Genomic DNA, 15,023 nt, shown 5'->3' on the forward strand with positions numbered 1-15,023 from the left:
GACTGGGAAAAGGAACCAGAAGGAGGTGGAGACAACAGCATAAGCATCATGGAGAATTTCAATGACTCAGGTCAGAGAAAGAAGAGGCGTCAAGTCAGTATCAGAGCCACAGCGGCCACAGCATCGATTTTTCTCCTTGTCTCAGTCTTTAGCCTATCTTTTTCCTCAGTTTCTGCCCTCTGTCACTCTGACTTTCACTTCAGGTCATGTTATAAATTCACCCACCCAGCATTGGCCTTGTCTCCTGACTGAGGGCTTTCTCCCTGTTCTTTGGAACCTAGCTTCTGTTCAGCTCACCTCCATCCACTGTTGACCCACAAGTGAATCGGGGCTTGGAGCAGGACACAAGGGAGAAGAAGCTTCTGTGCTCCCTGGATATATTCTCCCTCAGATCAGATGAAATCTATTTCCTGTCCTTCACCTCCCAGCCCTACCTGGGCTTCCAGCAGATGGAAGTCCACCCCTCCCCATTGCCTCTCATTCCTCCTCTTTGAAGTGAGTCAGACAGGGAGAGTGAGCAAGAGACTGCATAAGATTTCCTGACATTTAACGCTTTTTCCTGGCAAGAAGAGGCAAAGGGGTCACCAGAGGCCACACCTCTGTGCAATATAGGAGACCCAGGTTCTATCCCTGGGTCAGGAAGATTCCCTGGAGAAAGAAAAGGCTACACACTCCAGTATTCTTACCTGGAGAATTCCTTCCATGGAGGAGCCTGGTAGGCTACAGTCTATGGGGGTCACAAAGAGTTGGCCATGATTGGCCGACTAAGCACAGAGGCCACACCCATTTCTCTGGGTCTCAAACACTTGAAGTAATTGAGTCCCTGGGCAGAGCACCCTCCCCCACCCTCCCCCTTCCCAAAAGACAAGCTACTTTAAAGAATGAAGTCAGAACCTATTTAGCCCCATTTATTATTTGAATAATAATAAATGAATATTAATACAGTCACACAGTTCAAAATTCAAAATATACAAAAGGATATGTAGTATCAAGTCTCCTCCCTCCCAAGTCCCTACCTCCTGGTTCCTCTTCACAGAGGCAACCAGTGTTACCCGTGTCTTCAGAATATGCATCTAAAAGATATGAAAATATGGATTTATATGATCCTCCCCAATAAAACACAAATGGAGGTGCCTGGTACACAATTCTATGCATTGCCTTGCCCTTTAGAAAAGTAATTTCTATACAAAGATACAGTTTTATAGCTGCGGAGTACTGCTTTGTCAAGCTGTATTAGAACCTACTTAACAAATCTTCTAGGGAAGGACAGTTCTATTATGTCCAATCTCTGGACATTGGTGGAGAGACCCCGGATCCTGTAGGGACAGCCTGAGGGGGAGGCTCCACCCCCAGAGGCCCTGGCTCATTTGCATGCTCACACATGATTGGTCAGCCTCTGGCCCCGTGGCATGGTTTGATTGGTCTTTCTGCTTCTCAGCCTTGGCGCTCACCCAGTCTCCCATGTTGGCTATTGCCAAGTTCAGAGGACACTGGTCACACCACACACCTGGCACAAAGTGACCCCTCCTCATCACCACTACGCCCACAGAGCCGCCTCCAGTGCTACAGAGCTGCTGCTGTCTCCACGACCATCCTCTGCAAGAGGATGCCACACAGGCCCATACAAATGGGCAGAAAGAACCATGGGGGAGACACCCTGCCCCGGGACTGGGGGAAGGGGCAGCTCCCAGACACAGGGAGACAGATGGGGACTGTCCTCTCAAGCTGGAGGTCCCTTGCATTTTCAGACTTCCACAGGCCTAGAGTCAGGAGACCAGACCAGAGTTGAAAAATGAGAGCTGAGGAACATCCCCTCAGGGCCGAGAGGTAAATCCCAGGTTATAACAATAGGTAAGAGTAGGAGGAGGCGAGGCAAGAAGGAAGAGAGAGAAGGAGGACCAGGATGAGAGGAAACATGGGCCAAAGAGCCCCTTCCAGCTGGACTCCTGGATTCACAAGCCTGCCAGGAACCCTGCCCAGGGCCTCTAGGCAACCATCCCCAGAGACAGCCCCCATCCTCTCCTCCCATGTGAGGACTGGGGAGTCTCAGGAGAGACCTGGCATGGCCTAAAATGATTTGGGGAAAGCAGCAAGCAAAGACAAAAGAAAAGAAAATGAAAAACACCAAACCGAAGAGTCTTCTGGAAAGGTGTAACCATGACTCCAGACTCTCGGCTGACCACTCCTCTCCTCTGTGACAGGAACCCAGCAGGTTGGGGTGAACAGAGCTGAGAAGCCCCAGATTCAGGCAGCATAGCTTCAGGATGATCCTGGTGAGGCGGTAAGCAAGGGAGGACGATGGACGGGAGAGAGGACCCTGGGGTGAGAGGAGGGAGAAAAGGGCTCAGGCTCCCAAGTTCCTGGCCTTCTCCCCACACTCCCAGACCCTGGAGTCACAGTCACATTCCCCATCCCAGGGAACACCTAGTTGTAGAAGAAGCCCCCGTGGGAGAAGGCAGGGAGATCAGGGGCACAGACAGCAGCCTGGGGCAGGCAATTCAGGGAGTTGACTTCATAAGACCCAGCATCCTGGTTTTTCTGGAAGTAGATGGAGTCAGCAGAATTGATGGAGGGGTCCTCGTCAAAGAAGTTGTAGGGTCGCAGGAAGAAGCCCACACCATTCCCCACTGTCACCGTGTTGGGAATGTCCTCTGCATGTGGGATGTGCAGGAAACCGGCTGTCACCCAGGCCACCAAGTCCTAGAGGGGGAAGAAAGATGGTCATGAGGCCTGGCGCTGCTAAGGACACCTCTGCCTCCCACAGAATTCACTTTGGGAGCCCACCATCACTCAAGAGGGTTTTAAATTTTTAAACGTTTTTTTCATAGTAGCCCAGAAGTCAAAGCATAAAGAATCAACTTCATATTAGAAGCGACACCAGCCTTCAGTGTCCCAGGCTGCAGCTGCCATCTCTGACATTTCCTATCACATCGCCATCAGCCTACCTATCCCCAGAGAAATGACGACACTCACAGGCTACTTCAGCACCTCCCCTGACACTGCAGGAGAATTCCCAAACTGTAACTGAAGGAAGGAAATGGAGGAGGGTAGATCAGGTTTGGGTGGCAGAAAAGTTCAGCATTTGGAAATTAATCCTTTTGTGGTGAAGACAGAAATGAAGCTTTAGGTATAAGAGATATGATCTTCCCTGGTCATTCCAGCCCTTCTGAATCCTGGGACACTTAAAGGACTCAGTCCACAGAGCAGAGACTGAGAGATCTGCTGCCTCTCGAGGAAAGACTGGAACCTCAGCCAGGATCTGCAGATGAACTCCCAGAAAAAGAAGCTTCCCTCCACAAGTAGTGAGCAGATCCACAAAAGCACAGAAGCAGGAGTCAGCTCAGCCCTTGAGGTGATCACAGGGTTTTCGGGGCCCACACCCTAAGAGAAGGTGGGGCTGATCTCTGTGTGCTCCACCCCTCCCTCATCTCCCACAGTCAGCTGACCTTTCCAGCAATGGTCTCATTGTTGATGAAGTCAGCAAAGTCCACGGTGGGAGTCCAGGGGTCATTCTGATTGAAGACGCTGGAGCTGCTGGGCTCTGTCTCCTTCCTCTGGGTCACGGCCAGCTGGTACCTAGAGATGCTCTGGTCAGGGGTCCATGGTCACTGTCCCTGTCCTGCTGCCTGATCATCATGGAAGGGAGCCAAGCCCATGGACCTCCGCTTCTCAGCTCATCCATATCGTCACTGTGACGTCACCCTAGTGTGCAGACGGTTTCTTACACATCCCACATCCCATCTAGTGGGTGGCCCAACACCTTTTTTTTTTGTAAAGATACAGTACTTAGGTGATCCTTTTTTTTTTTTTTCTGACCTGAGCCCAACATCTTTTCATGTCCTTCTCCTGTTGATCCCTTTGGGTTTCACAGCATCAGGAAAACAGGAAAGACTTATCTGCCTGGGCCTTAGCCTTCCAAGCGGACCATGTATTTACTGTAGACCTTCTGATAACCAGGAAATGTTTTGTGCTCTTACTTCACCTCATGTAGATTTAAACTGGGTTCCCAATTTCCCCTCCCAAGATGCTCTTCTCATCTCATCCACCCCCTCCAACAGTACACCCCACCCACCTTCCCCAGCTGATGGCTCTCTCCACAGAGCTGTTCTGGGGCAACGGCCGCCCAGCAAAGCTGACTGTCTGGATGCGATAGCCACGAGGATGCCCCCACTTGTTTTTCTGCTTGCTGGCCAGGTACAGATAGCGAGGGGAGGACCCTCCCAGGGGGAAAGCGGCCTGCTCCTCCGTCTCCAGCTGCTTCCGGGTCACCTGCATCCTCTGAGTCTGATGCTCAGGGCTCCAGGGTACCGTCATCGGGACAAAAGCCATGTCCTCAGCCCAGACCCAGTTCTCCAGTCCTGGGGGGGTGAGAGGATGAGGAAGGGCTGGTCAGGCAGTTGCCCCACCCCTCAGACTCTGCCTGCACCTGGCTTCAGAGTGGGGGCCGAAGAGAAGACCAGACTGAGTGTGTCCCCTGCTTCCCTCTCCTCATTCCAGGATGTCCACATCTTTCAGCCAAAGCTGGTGACCTGTGAAATGTTTCTTCGAGGATTTCACTCCATCCTTGTTTCACACTCATCAGTGAAGACACCTGTGCTCAGTGCTGGGGACACTCTAATGAATGCAACCTTACCCTTCTGCTCTCACAGAAGTCTGAGGAAGGCCAAGCCCTAAGGAGCCTACAGTGTGAGAGGAGCACAGTTAGAGGAAGCCAGGTACAGACAGGAAGAGAGGCAGTTCTGGTCCACGTTTCAGCCTGGCCTTAAGGATGTCACCATCCGAGATGGCATGGCAGGGTATTCAAGGCTGGGGCAAAAGAGGAGCAAAAGCAAAGAAGCCCAACTGTCACCTATTGTGTGTGTTTCTGGGGACACAGAGGGTGAAGATGTGGCTAAAACAGCATAGGGAAGAATCTGGAAGGCAGGTGGCAGCTGCCCTCTAAAGGGACAGGTCTTGGCAGTCCTTTTGCAGTTGGGAATCCATTAGTGATGGGGCAAGTGGGAAGTGTGTGAGGGGGCAGGCTGGCCTGGGCTGGAAGGTCCCTCTGAGCACAGGGTGAACCCTGGATCTGAGGGGAAGAAGAGTCGAAGTAGCAAAGAGAGGCCTGGCGCCCAGAGGGGACTGGCAGGAAGGCCAGGCGACGGGTTGGAGATATTTCAGCAGCAGAACAGAAAGAAAAATCTGGTGATGAAGTCAATGTGGGGAACAACAGTGAAATGTCATGGACTCCTACATATCCCATTCCCTTGGCTCTCTGGGACCACCAACTCCAGAAACTTTTTGGAATATTCCACAGTATCCTCTCTACCCTTCACATTTAAATGGATTGTGCCCAGAGATGAAAACTCAAGGAGGAGGAGGGCCCACCTGCCAAGGAAATGTGCACCCAGGGATAGCCAGGGCTGGCCTGCATGTGCCAGGGACTCAGTGGAATGCACCCAGATCTTCCCCAACACCGGCAATGCAGGCAGACACATATAAGCTGAAAAAAAATGTCTGCCTCACTCAAGGGGGGCCCATATAGGTGCCAGGGAGGGAAGAGGGCAAAGAAGACCCTTAGCCCAGATACTGTCTCTTCTCTAAGCTTAGCTGTTTCCCAAGATTTTCTAATGAGGTCATGTGGTTGGAGTCTGGCATCTCTGCACCCAGCCAGTGAGCTAAGATCACAGGGAAATTCAACAGCCAACACTCTCCCATCCAAGTAAAAGAAAACATCAAAGTCCAAAACCGCATACCCACATCTTCCTTTCCTGGGAAACCTCCATCAAACCCAAAGCAAATAGTGACAACTCCTCAACCTCCTGTCCAGAATCATTGCCTCTGCCAGCACGTCTTACCTCCCACATCCAGATCCACCTTGTAGTGGGCACTGTGGGTGTGGATGGTGCCCAGTGTGTTCTCCCGAACCTGGTTTCCATATTTGTGGGCAGCACCAAAGAAGAAGGCTGAGCTGATATAGCCTGTGGCATGGAATTTGATTTCTATAGCCCCATTGGGGTGGAAGACCATATCCCACACATAGTCATAGTTGAGCAAGGTTGACACAGATCTGAAGACCAGCACTGTCTCTACAACGCCCCCAAAATAGTAGGAATGAAAATCTGAGTGGTGTCGCCTCAGGGGCAGGCCCTTGTTCTGCTCAAACACACAAAAGGCATCGTGTAGGGTCCTGGGGGCTTGGGACTCCAGAAGGAAGTGCCAGTCCACATAGGTGGCCAGATAGGGGCAGTCCACCCCTCGGGTCAGGGGCGTGGCGAACTTGCCCATGCCAAAGCAGCCATCCATATAGCGAGTGAGCATTGCTGCGGGAGTATTCCCACCATAAATAGCCACAGCCTCTTGCAGGCTGATCTCATAAGCCAGTCGTTCTCCCTGGAATCGAACGTCAAAGATCCTAGGACCACTGTAAGCTCCGAGGCCAAAGGAGAAAGTCCACAATGAGGAGGTCACTCGACTGCCCTGGACACTGAAGCGGAGGCCCTGAGGATGGAACTGCAGAGGTGGAGTTGGACCTGGGGGCACCTGGGACTTCAGGGACCAGGACCCACCTGTGCCATTGTCTGGGATCACCACCACATTCACCTGGCCAGCCTCAAACTGCTCCTCCAGCTGGGCCAGACTCTCATAGTAGCGGCCTTGAAAGAACACCTTCTGGATGGTCCACTGGGCAGGGTCCAGAGCCTTGTGATCTACCAGCAGCTCCAACCCCACAGGGTGCGGATAGTACCCAGATCCTGAAATGTTGTAGTAGAGGCCAAACCAGGTAGCTCGGTCACCTGATTGCAAACCGCGGGGGGCTGTGGTCATGGTCACCAGGTTCCTTCCTCCTTGTTTGTAGGAGCAGCAGTGGTAGAGGACACCAGCAGCCTGGGGCAGCTCTCTGTCGAAGATCATCTGGTCTATGTCCAGGTACTCTTGGAGAAGCACAGGGCGTCGGTAATATGGGAGGGGTCCCCCATGACGCTCCACGGTCACATCCCGCATGTAGGAGGGCTGGGGCAGCGGCCCCACCACCAGCTCAGTCACATTGGGCTGGGGTTGTCCACCAAAGAAGACGATGGCCAGTGCCTCCCGGGCAGGTGGGGGGCTCCCCCTGTCCAGGTGGGCCAGGGCTGCAGCCTTGGGGGGCAGCTGCAGCTCTACCGAGAAGATGCAGTTGTCTGAGGGTCGGGCCTGGGCTGCATCCACCAGGTCTGGCCCCAGCTTCTGGGTCAGGAGGCTCATTACAGCTGTCAGCTCTTCTCGGCTCAGGTCTGCAAACAGCTGGTTCTGGTCAGGGTGTGTCCAGGCGTGGACACTGGGGGTTCCGGAGGGGCAGTAGTGAGGTTGGCTGGCTTCACCCCCATCTCCTCCCCTGCCAACTAGTAAGACACACACCAAGGCAAAGATGGTGATGACAGCCAGAGCGAGGAGCACCAGGGTGGTCTTCTGGTTCATGGTCCCATGAATAGAGAGACAGAGGATTGAACCAAACTGGAGACTTGTGTTCTCAGGCCAGCAGAAGAGGGTCTCTTTTGGCTCCTGTATTGAGGGTTCCTGGACTCTGGCTGAAGTTTTCAGTATTCCGTTGCAAAGGAAACAGAAGGTGGGAAGAGCATGGGAAGGCTGGGGGCGGGGTGGGGCGGCTGGGGCAGCGGGGGCGGGGCTATGGCAGGGCAGCAGCGATTTCCACAGACCTTACATGGCTTTGTCTTCCAGACTCCCAATTCAGATTCTGCTCTCTGGGTCAGGGGAGATCTGGAGTACGGGGAAGGGGTGGTGGGGATTTCAAAATAATGCAGCTAACCAGAATGAGCACAGAAATGCATAGAAATGCTAGAGGGGGGCAGCCCCTTGTCCCCCTCAACCCCCCTTCTTTCCCCAGCCCCCACTTTCCCCAGGCCAGATGTTTCCTTTCCTGCAACTGGAACTATTGTCCTCCTTCCAAGAACACCCCCCAACCCCCTTCTTCAGTTTCCCAAGCAACATTTCTTGGCCAGGTCTGTCCCCCTTGCCCCCTCTTCTCCCTGGCTAATTTCCTTGGCTAGAATCCCTAATATTCTCTGGGGGATTCTAGATACTTCAAAAGTCAGATGGAAGAAATTCAAGTAAAAATCTCATAATACTCTTTATTATAAATTACACACACCATGAGGTTTTTAAAAAATTCTATTTTTCCATTTCAATGCACATGCATAAAGAAATGTCTGGTATAACATTCACCAAATGTGAATACCAGCTATTTCTGAGTGGTAGGATTTGTGATGTTTTTTGCGAATATTTTAACAACGGCATCATTTGTATAAATTCATCATTTTTAAGACAATGAACTGGAAACAGGAGTTTACCAACAGGGTATATGGGGATTTCTGTGGTAGGAGGCTATTTCCCAAGGGTCGAGTGTCAGGAGAGCAGGAAGTGGAAATAGGAAGGAAGGTACAGGTCTTAGCACCACCACCACCCTGCCCTACCCATGTCCCTCCGCACACTCAGGGCTACAAGTCTTGGTAAGAGAAAGGCGGCAGGTCCGGGACACAGGCTGCCAGGTGGGGAATGCAGGCCACATGATTCACACTGCAGAACCCAGCATCCTGGCCTCTCTCAAAGTAGACACTGCCAGGGGAGAAGATGGAGGGGTCCTCGTCAAAGAAGTTATAGGGTCGGAGCAAGAAGCCAACTCTGTTCCCCAGAGTCACTGTGTTGGGGACATCCTCAGCGTGGGGGATGTGCAGGAAGCTGGCTGTAACCCAAGCCACCAGGTCCTGCAGGAAGAGGAGGAGCTGGAGATTTTGGAGGCAAGACCCAGAGAACCTCCCCTCAGCCACGATCCCCAGTCTCCAGCCCCAGGCCCAAATAACAGGCTTCTCATCCATGTGAGAAGCTGTAGTTTGGTCCCAGAGCTAATCTCACCCTAAGAGGGATGAGCCATGTTGGTCATCAGCGGACTCCCTGGCCCCTAACCTAAGAGCTGGAAACCTACCACTCCCTCCATCCTACAGCCATGACACTAGGCTCAGGGGAGCCTTGGTCCTCTGCCCCTAGGGCTACCAACCTCTCCTAAGAGGGTCTCATTGTTGATGAAGTCAGCAAAGGCCGCAGTGGCTGTCCAGATGTCATTCTGGTAATAGATGCTGCTGCTCTGGGACTCCTCCTCCTTCCTCCGGGTCACCACAAGCTGGTATCTGACCGGGAATGTTGTAGGAAGGCAATGTCAGGAAACATCAAGGGCCTGGACAGCCCAGATAGCCTTTGGCTCAGGTTCTGTGTGAGACTGATTCCCATCCCATTATCTGCTTGGATTTGAGAGATCCAGGGGTGAAGGGTCCACCGAGGTTAGTGAGCTGGGGTCTCTTAAGAGCTGGGATGGGAAGGGGACCAGCCCTTCCCTACCACCCAGTCCCCGGGGCCCTCCTCACCTCCCCCAGCTGAGGGCCCTCTCCATGGTGCTGTCCAGCGGCATGTGTATGCCAAGAGGGCTGTGGATCTGGATTCGGTACCCGCGCTGATGACCCCAGGCATTAGTCTGGTTGCTAGCCAAGTAAAGGTAGCGGGGAAGGGGGCTCCCCAAGAAAAAAGCCGTCAGGTCCTCCCTTCCCAGGACCTGCCGAGTCAGCTGTGGGCGCTGCAGTTGGTGCTCCGGACTCCAAGGGGCTGCCACAGGTTTAAACACCACGTCTTCAGCTACCACCCAGTTTTTCAGCCCTGCCAGGGTGAGGGGAGGGAGAGGAGTTCCACACCAGGTGAGACAGGTCCCTTGTCATCTCCGTGATGCCCACTGCACTGGCCTGAAAAACGGCCGCAGAGCCCAGCAGAGAGCACTCTGCGCTGGGAGCCAGGTCTGGACTTGAGGGCTAGCCGATCTTCTTTGAACCTGCCCTGTCTAATAGCTACCACCGGTTACAAGCGGCTCTTTCAACTTAAAACTTCAGTTCCTTAGTCACACTAGCTACATTCCAAGTGCTCAACAGCTACCTATGGTTGGTGGCTAACAGACTGGACAAGGCAGGCATGTATTTCTATCGCTGCAGCTTTCTGGGCCCTGGTCTATCCAATAGACCTTGGACCAATTATTTGCTTCTCTGTAGTGAAGCACATTTGATTCACCTTGTGAATCTCTACACTAGGCATTAAAAAAAGTTGTTCTATGGCTGAGCTCCATAAATGGAAAAGCACACACAGGTGGCTAACAACATTCTTCTAACTATGAAAGGGATTTTTGTCTTGGAGAAGCTGGCTGGAAAAACCTGATCCCCTCTTCTGGTGCCCTGCACACTCCTCCTGACTCTGAAGCTTTGTTTTTCTTCTCTTCTCAATTTGGCAGGGACCACTTTGTCTTTTTCACAAATAAATACATTTGTATCTTTCAATTGTCTGGGGTGATCCCTGAAACACTTATACTCTTGCTGCAGGTTCAGACTGTCAGTTCCTTCCAGTCTGACTCCCAGGAAGGCGCTGGAACAAGGGAGCTGTCCTGAATGCAGCTACTGCCCTCTGTGCAGGCGCCTGACACAACCTCTGGCCCACAGCACCAGCCCGCACTGCGTCCTCTAAGGATCCAGTGTTACTTGATTTTACGTCCTAAGACAAGGTTTTTTAACGTCAAAGTGCTGGAGAGAAAACTTCAAATCAGAAAATAGTCATATACCGAATTTGTCAAAGAATAATCTAGTTAATACTAGCATTTCCATCATGCTATTTTCTTAGCTCTCCTCCCCTCCACACCACACACACACACACACACACACACACACACACAGAGGCACATGTGCCATCTTTATACTCAAGAGGATATGAAAATGTTTCACAAGAAATATGCCGAGTTATGGTGCATTATATACAGGCAGCCACTTTCTGACCCATCTCCCCCCCACCCTCCTCGATTTCTGTAACTGTAAAACAGACAGGGTCTGGCGGATTCCAAATTTTCTCTCTGGGCGAACAGGCTGATTTGGTTAATTATTTTCTGAACTGGACAAAAAAAATGTCAAGAGGAGAAAGCCCCCTTGGTGCTTAAAGCCTACTGGAGAAATCCCTCTACATTTGCATCAAGTCTGTTGCAGGCGCGCCGTGTCACCGGAGAGCCTATTGTGATGACGCGTGCTGGCAGGAATGGGCTGGGCCTCCCCAGAAGGCGCCTGGGCCCCTATGCTGTCTCCCCAGTCATCTGAAATCCTGTGGGAGCAGCCCCTAGCCAGCGCCTCCCTCTCTCAAGCCCCAGCACTACCTCCACTCTTTAAACCTCTTTAGACACTGCTTCCTACCTCCCTCTGCTCATCCCCTTGCTTTCCCCACCTCCACAGTCTCTCAGAATAACAATGTACTCAGAGCCCCAGCTCCAGCTGCATCCAGCCTGAGAAGGCCAGTTCCCTACTCACAGACAGGCTACGGCAGCCAGATAGCTCAGCATGGCCATTATGTTTCATTTTAAAATTGCAGGTCAGAGGGGCCAGGCAGTGGAAACCTATCTTCTGCTAAACACCCAGTAGGCCCAGTAGGCTGACTGCAGTCAAAACACTCACATCAGCCCCTGCTGTTGCCACAATAAACTGTGGTACTGAAATGCCACCCTCTTACCTCTTTGGGCTTGATGTGGGGGTCTCCCTTCCCTCTGGCCCACCCCAACTCTCCATCCTCATCCCCCGGGGCACTCACCTGCCACATCCAGGTCCAGCTTGAAGTGGAAGGCATGTGTGTGCACCGCCCCCAGCACTCGCTCCCCCACGCGGTTCCCAAAGAGGAGGCTCTCCTCTCCCCTGCTCAGGAAAGCTGTGTTGATGTAGCCCGTGGCATGGACCCGCCCTTCAAGTGCCCCATTTGGGTGCAATACAAAGTCCCAAATGTAGTCATAGTTGCCTACAGAGGACACAGACCTGACTACGAGGGCAGAGCCGGCCAAACCACCATAGAAGTGACTCTGAAGCTGATTGTGGTGCCTTCGGAGGGGTAGTCCCTGGGCCTCCTCAAATACACACACAGCCCCCGGGAGCAGCTGGACTGCCCCTTGACCCACCAACACGTGGGTGTCCACCATGGTAGACTGATAGGGGCAGTCTACTCCCCGCACCAAGCCTCGGCTGTGCCGGCCAAGTCCATAGCTGCTATCAAGGTATCGGGTCATCATGGTCTTGGGTGAATCGGCGCCATAGATAGACACACACTCCTGGACACTGACTTCATAGGCCACTCGCTCACCCTTGAACCGAACATCAAAAATTCTCATGCCACTGAATGCCCCATGGCCAAAGGTAAATGTCCAGAGGAAAGACTCTACCAGGTGCCCTTGGACGCTGTACCGGGAGCCCTGAGGTGAGAACTCAAGAGGGGGCAGAGGGCCTGGGGAGACCCGGGAGCGGAGGGAAGAGGCCCCATCTGGCAGGGGTAGAGGAACTCTAACCACGTCCAGCCGGCCAGCCTTAAACTCCCATTCCAACTGACCCAAGTCTGCATAGTAGTGCCCGAGGTAGAAAACCTGCTGGACAGCCCAATGGGCAGGGTCCAGGGCCCTATGGTCCAGCAGTAGCTCGAGCCCCACGGGGTGAAGAAAAATCCCGACACCTGAGATGTTATGGTAGAGGGCTATCCAGGTAGCACGGTCCCCTGAGCGCAAGCCACGAGGGGTGGCATGCAGAGCCGCCAAAGTGGAGCCATTGTAGTTGAAGACAGAAGCCAGGAAGACTGGGGCCTTGGGGAACTCCACCTCTTTCAGATGCGTCCACATCTGGGCAGACTCGGTTGCCAGCATGGGGCGTCGGTGATAGGGCAGGGGACCCCCATGACGCTCCACGGTCACATCCCGCATGTAGGAGGGCTGGGGCAGCGGCCCCACCACCAGCTCAGTCACATTGGGCTGGGGTTGTCCGCCAAAGAAGACGATGGCCAGTGCCTCCCGGGCAGGTGGGGGGCTCCCCCTGTCCAGGTGGGCCAGGGCTGCAGCCTTGGGGGGCAGCTGTAGCTCTACCGAAAAGATGCAGTTGTCTGAGGGTTGGGCCTGGGCTGCATCCACCAGGCCTGGCCCCAGCTTCTGGGTCAGGAAGCTCATCACAGCTGTCAGCTCTTCTCGGCTCAGGTCTGCAAACAGCTGGCTCTGGCCAGGGTGTGTCCAGGGCTGGGCACGGGGGGATACAGAGGGGCAGCGGGGAGGCAGGTTGGAGCCACCACGGCTGGTCAGCAAGACATAGGCCAGGGCAAAGATGGTGATGAGAGACAGTGCCAGGAACACGAGGACTACCTTGAGATTCATGGTGAATGCTGAGAGCTGAAAGGAGAGTCCCACCAGCTGTTCCTTCCAGTTACTGACATCAAATCAGGGTTTATATTCAGGAGGATGGATAGGAATAGCGAAAACTCCACCCTGTGGGTTGGACGGGAAATTTCTGACCTTGATTTGTGTAATTCTGCTCCAATTTTCTGTTCTGTGGTTTGGCTCAAGGTACGACTTCCACGTGCATCGCCTCAGCCCATCCCTGAACTCCTCCCAGCAGCACGGTCAGTACCCACTCCCAAGCGCCATCATTTAGAGCAGATTAGAGGGCATTTGTATAGACGCTAAACTCTACCTTCTGCCCAGCATGGGTCTGAGGAAGAATGCAAATCTCAGATGCCCGATCAAGTCCTATGAGCCACATGCAACCACTCTGGCCACTTTCCTACCTTCTGGCAGGCACCACCCCAGTATTTCCAGGATCCACTGCCCAGTTCAGCAGTAAGCACTGTGTTCTGCCAGATGCCTAAGGCAAAGCCCTTGGTCTGTAGTCTCAGGCCTCTTCCATCTAGCCAGTTGAGAAACGAGTGGTGAAGACCTGGCCACAGCAGTCAATTTGTATCCCAATCACAGGTCCTGAAGCGGCGTGACCTCAGGGGACTTACTTATCATGAGACTCAGTGTCCTGATCTATAAAGAAGGGATAAAACTACCCTAGAGATTCATGAAGAATAAATGTGATCACGCAGATAAAGTGCTTCACAGAGCTTGACACGGGGCAGGCATTCAAAAACGGTCAGCTACAGGTACTGATCTCTGAAACAGAATAGAAGAGATGTTCCTCCACCATTCAAGACCTTAAGTCTTTTTTTTGCAGAGACGATGGATCCCAGATCAATGGATATCAGTACGCTACTCTGCAAGGTGGAAGTTAAGGAAACTTTTATTTCAGAGGGAGCTAAGATCCCAGACAGCCCTCCAAGTCATTTGAAAGTCAGAACCAGGAGTCCCTGGCATATCCTCAAGAAACTTAAGACATTATTCAGAGAGAAGTATTGTATAAAGAAAACGATGGGGTGGGGTGTGCCTCAAGCCAGGTGATTCCCCACACATGGAACTACAGCACCCTCTACTGACAGTTTAGGGTATTACTGGAGAAGGAAGAAAGGAGCTGGGATATTGTCAGGGTTGAAGGCAAGTTAGGTTGGAGAAGAGTTATCTGGTGGCTCAGACACCTGCCTGCAATCTGCCTGCAATGCAGGGGACTGGGGTTCGATCCCTGGGTCAGGAAGATCCCCTGAAGAAGGGAATAGCTACCCACCCAGTATTCTTGCCTGGAGAATTTCATGGACAGAGGAACCTCGCAGGACATGACTGACTTTCACTTTCTTTCAACTTGCATTTAATTCAGACTGCACACAAATGAAGGACCCACTCTTGCCTCTTGGTAGGCCGAAGCCTCAGTCTTTTCATTATTTCAGAGAAAAGAGGCAGCTCAATTGAAGTAAAGACACCCAACAGGGTGGCTGGAGGTATATATGGAGGTGGGTGTCCCAATGTGCACACACCTAAGTGTGAGTATGTCCCAGGCCACCAGGGCATCGCATCAGCGTCTGCAGTTTTAGAAAGAGGTCAAAGTACCTGTATTTTTAATAATTTCTTGACATGGTAAAAGAATTTTACATTATGATCCAAGGGCAGTAGGGGGAGGAGGAGGGGTACTGGAACAATCCAACAAACAAAAAGGGAAACCGAGAAACACAGGATGGGAGGAGGGAAGGGTTTTAGTTGGAAGGGGTCTGGAGGGTGGTAGGGGCACTGCCCAACTAAAATGCAATTGGTT

The 15,023-nt window shown here is 52.6% G+C and overlaps 2 protein-coding genes across 3 annotated transcripts; both read right to left on the reverse strand.

Moving 5' to 3' along the window:
- Nucleotides 1-893: 893 nt before the first annotated feature.
- Nucleotides 894-7,870, reverse strand: AOC3 (amine oxidase copper containing 3). The gene is made up of 4 exons (XM_043467819.1): nucleotides 5,838-7,870; nucleotides 4,073-4,358; nucleotides 3,447-3,576; nucleotides 894-2,700 (listed from the first exon to the last, which is right to left on the reverse strand). The coding sequence occupies exons 1-4, from the start codon at nucleotides 7,435-7,437 to the stop codon at nucleotides 2,425-2,427; spliced, it is 2,292 nt and encodes a 763-aa protein (XP_043323754.1). The 5' UTR covers nucleotides 7,438-7,870; the 3' UTR covers nucleotides 894-2,424.
- Nucleotides 7,871-8,000: 130 nt separating this feature from the next.
- On the reverse strand, nucleotides 8,001-14,106 carry AOC2 (amine oxidase copper containing 2). Of its 2 annotated transcripts, none has more exons than XM_043467841.1 (4): nucleotides 11,632-14,106; nucleotides 9,585-9,681; nucleotides 9,032-9,161; nucleotides 8,001-8,741 (listed from the first exon to the last, which is right to left on the reverse strand). In XM_043467841.1, the coding sequence occupies exons 1-4, from the start codon at nucleotides 13,217-13,219 to the stop codon at nucleotides 8,475-8,477; spliced, it is 2,082 nt and encodes a 693-aa protein (XP_043323776.1). In that variant the 5' UTR covers nucleotides 13,220-14,106; the 3' UTR covers nucleotides 8,001-8,474. The 2 variants fall into 2 exon arrangements, with proteins under 2 accessions (XP_043323776.1, XP_043323768.1); XM_043467833.1 differs by having other exon boundaries at nucleotides 9,396-9,681.
- Between the last annotated feature and the right edge of the window lie 917 nt (nucleotides 14,107-15,023).

The sequence above is a fragment of the Cervus canadensis genome, chromosome 1 (assembly GCF_019320065.1).
Source record: "Cervus canadensis isolate Bull #8, Minnesota chromosome 1, ASM1932006v1, whole genome shotgun sequence".
Lineage (NCBI taxonomy): Eukaryota > Metazoa > Chordata > Mammalia > Artiodactyla > Cervidae > Cervus > Cervus canadensis.

What these genes read in the sequence shown, in the direction of transcription:
- AOC2 (XM_043467833.1), bottom strand. Translation starts at nt 13,219, where the DNA reads ATGAATCTCAAGGTAGTCCTCGTGTTCCTGGCACTGTCTCTCATCACC. An exon ending in AGGGCCCTCAGCTGGGGGAG is followed by an intron (nt 9,162 to 9,395) that starts GTGAGGAGGGCC and finishes ATTCCCGGTCAG; the next exon opens with ATACCAGCTTGTGGTGACCC. An exon ending in ATGAGACCCTCTTAGGAGAG is followed by an intron (nt 8,742 to 9,031) that starts GTTGGTAGCCCT and finishes CTCTTCCTGCAG; the next exon opens with GACCTGGTGGCTTGGGTTAC.
- AOC3 (XM_043467819.1), bottom strand. Translation starts at nt 7,437, where the DNA reads ATGAACCAGAAGACCACCCTGGTGCTCCTCGCTCTGGCTGTCATCACC. An exon ending in GGTGGATCTGGATGTGGGAG is followed by an intron (nt 4,359 to 5,837) that starts GTAAGACGTGCT and finishes TCACCCCCCCAG; the next exon opens with GACTGGAGAACTGGGTCTGG. An exon ending in ATGAGACCATTGCTGGAAAG is followed by an intron (nt 2,701 to 3,446) that starts GTCAGCTGACTG and finishes TTCCCCCTCTAG; the next exon opens with GACTTGGTGGCCTGGGTGAC.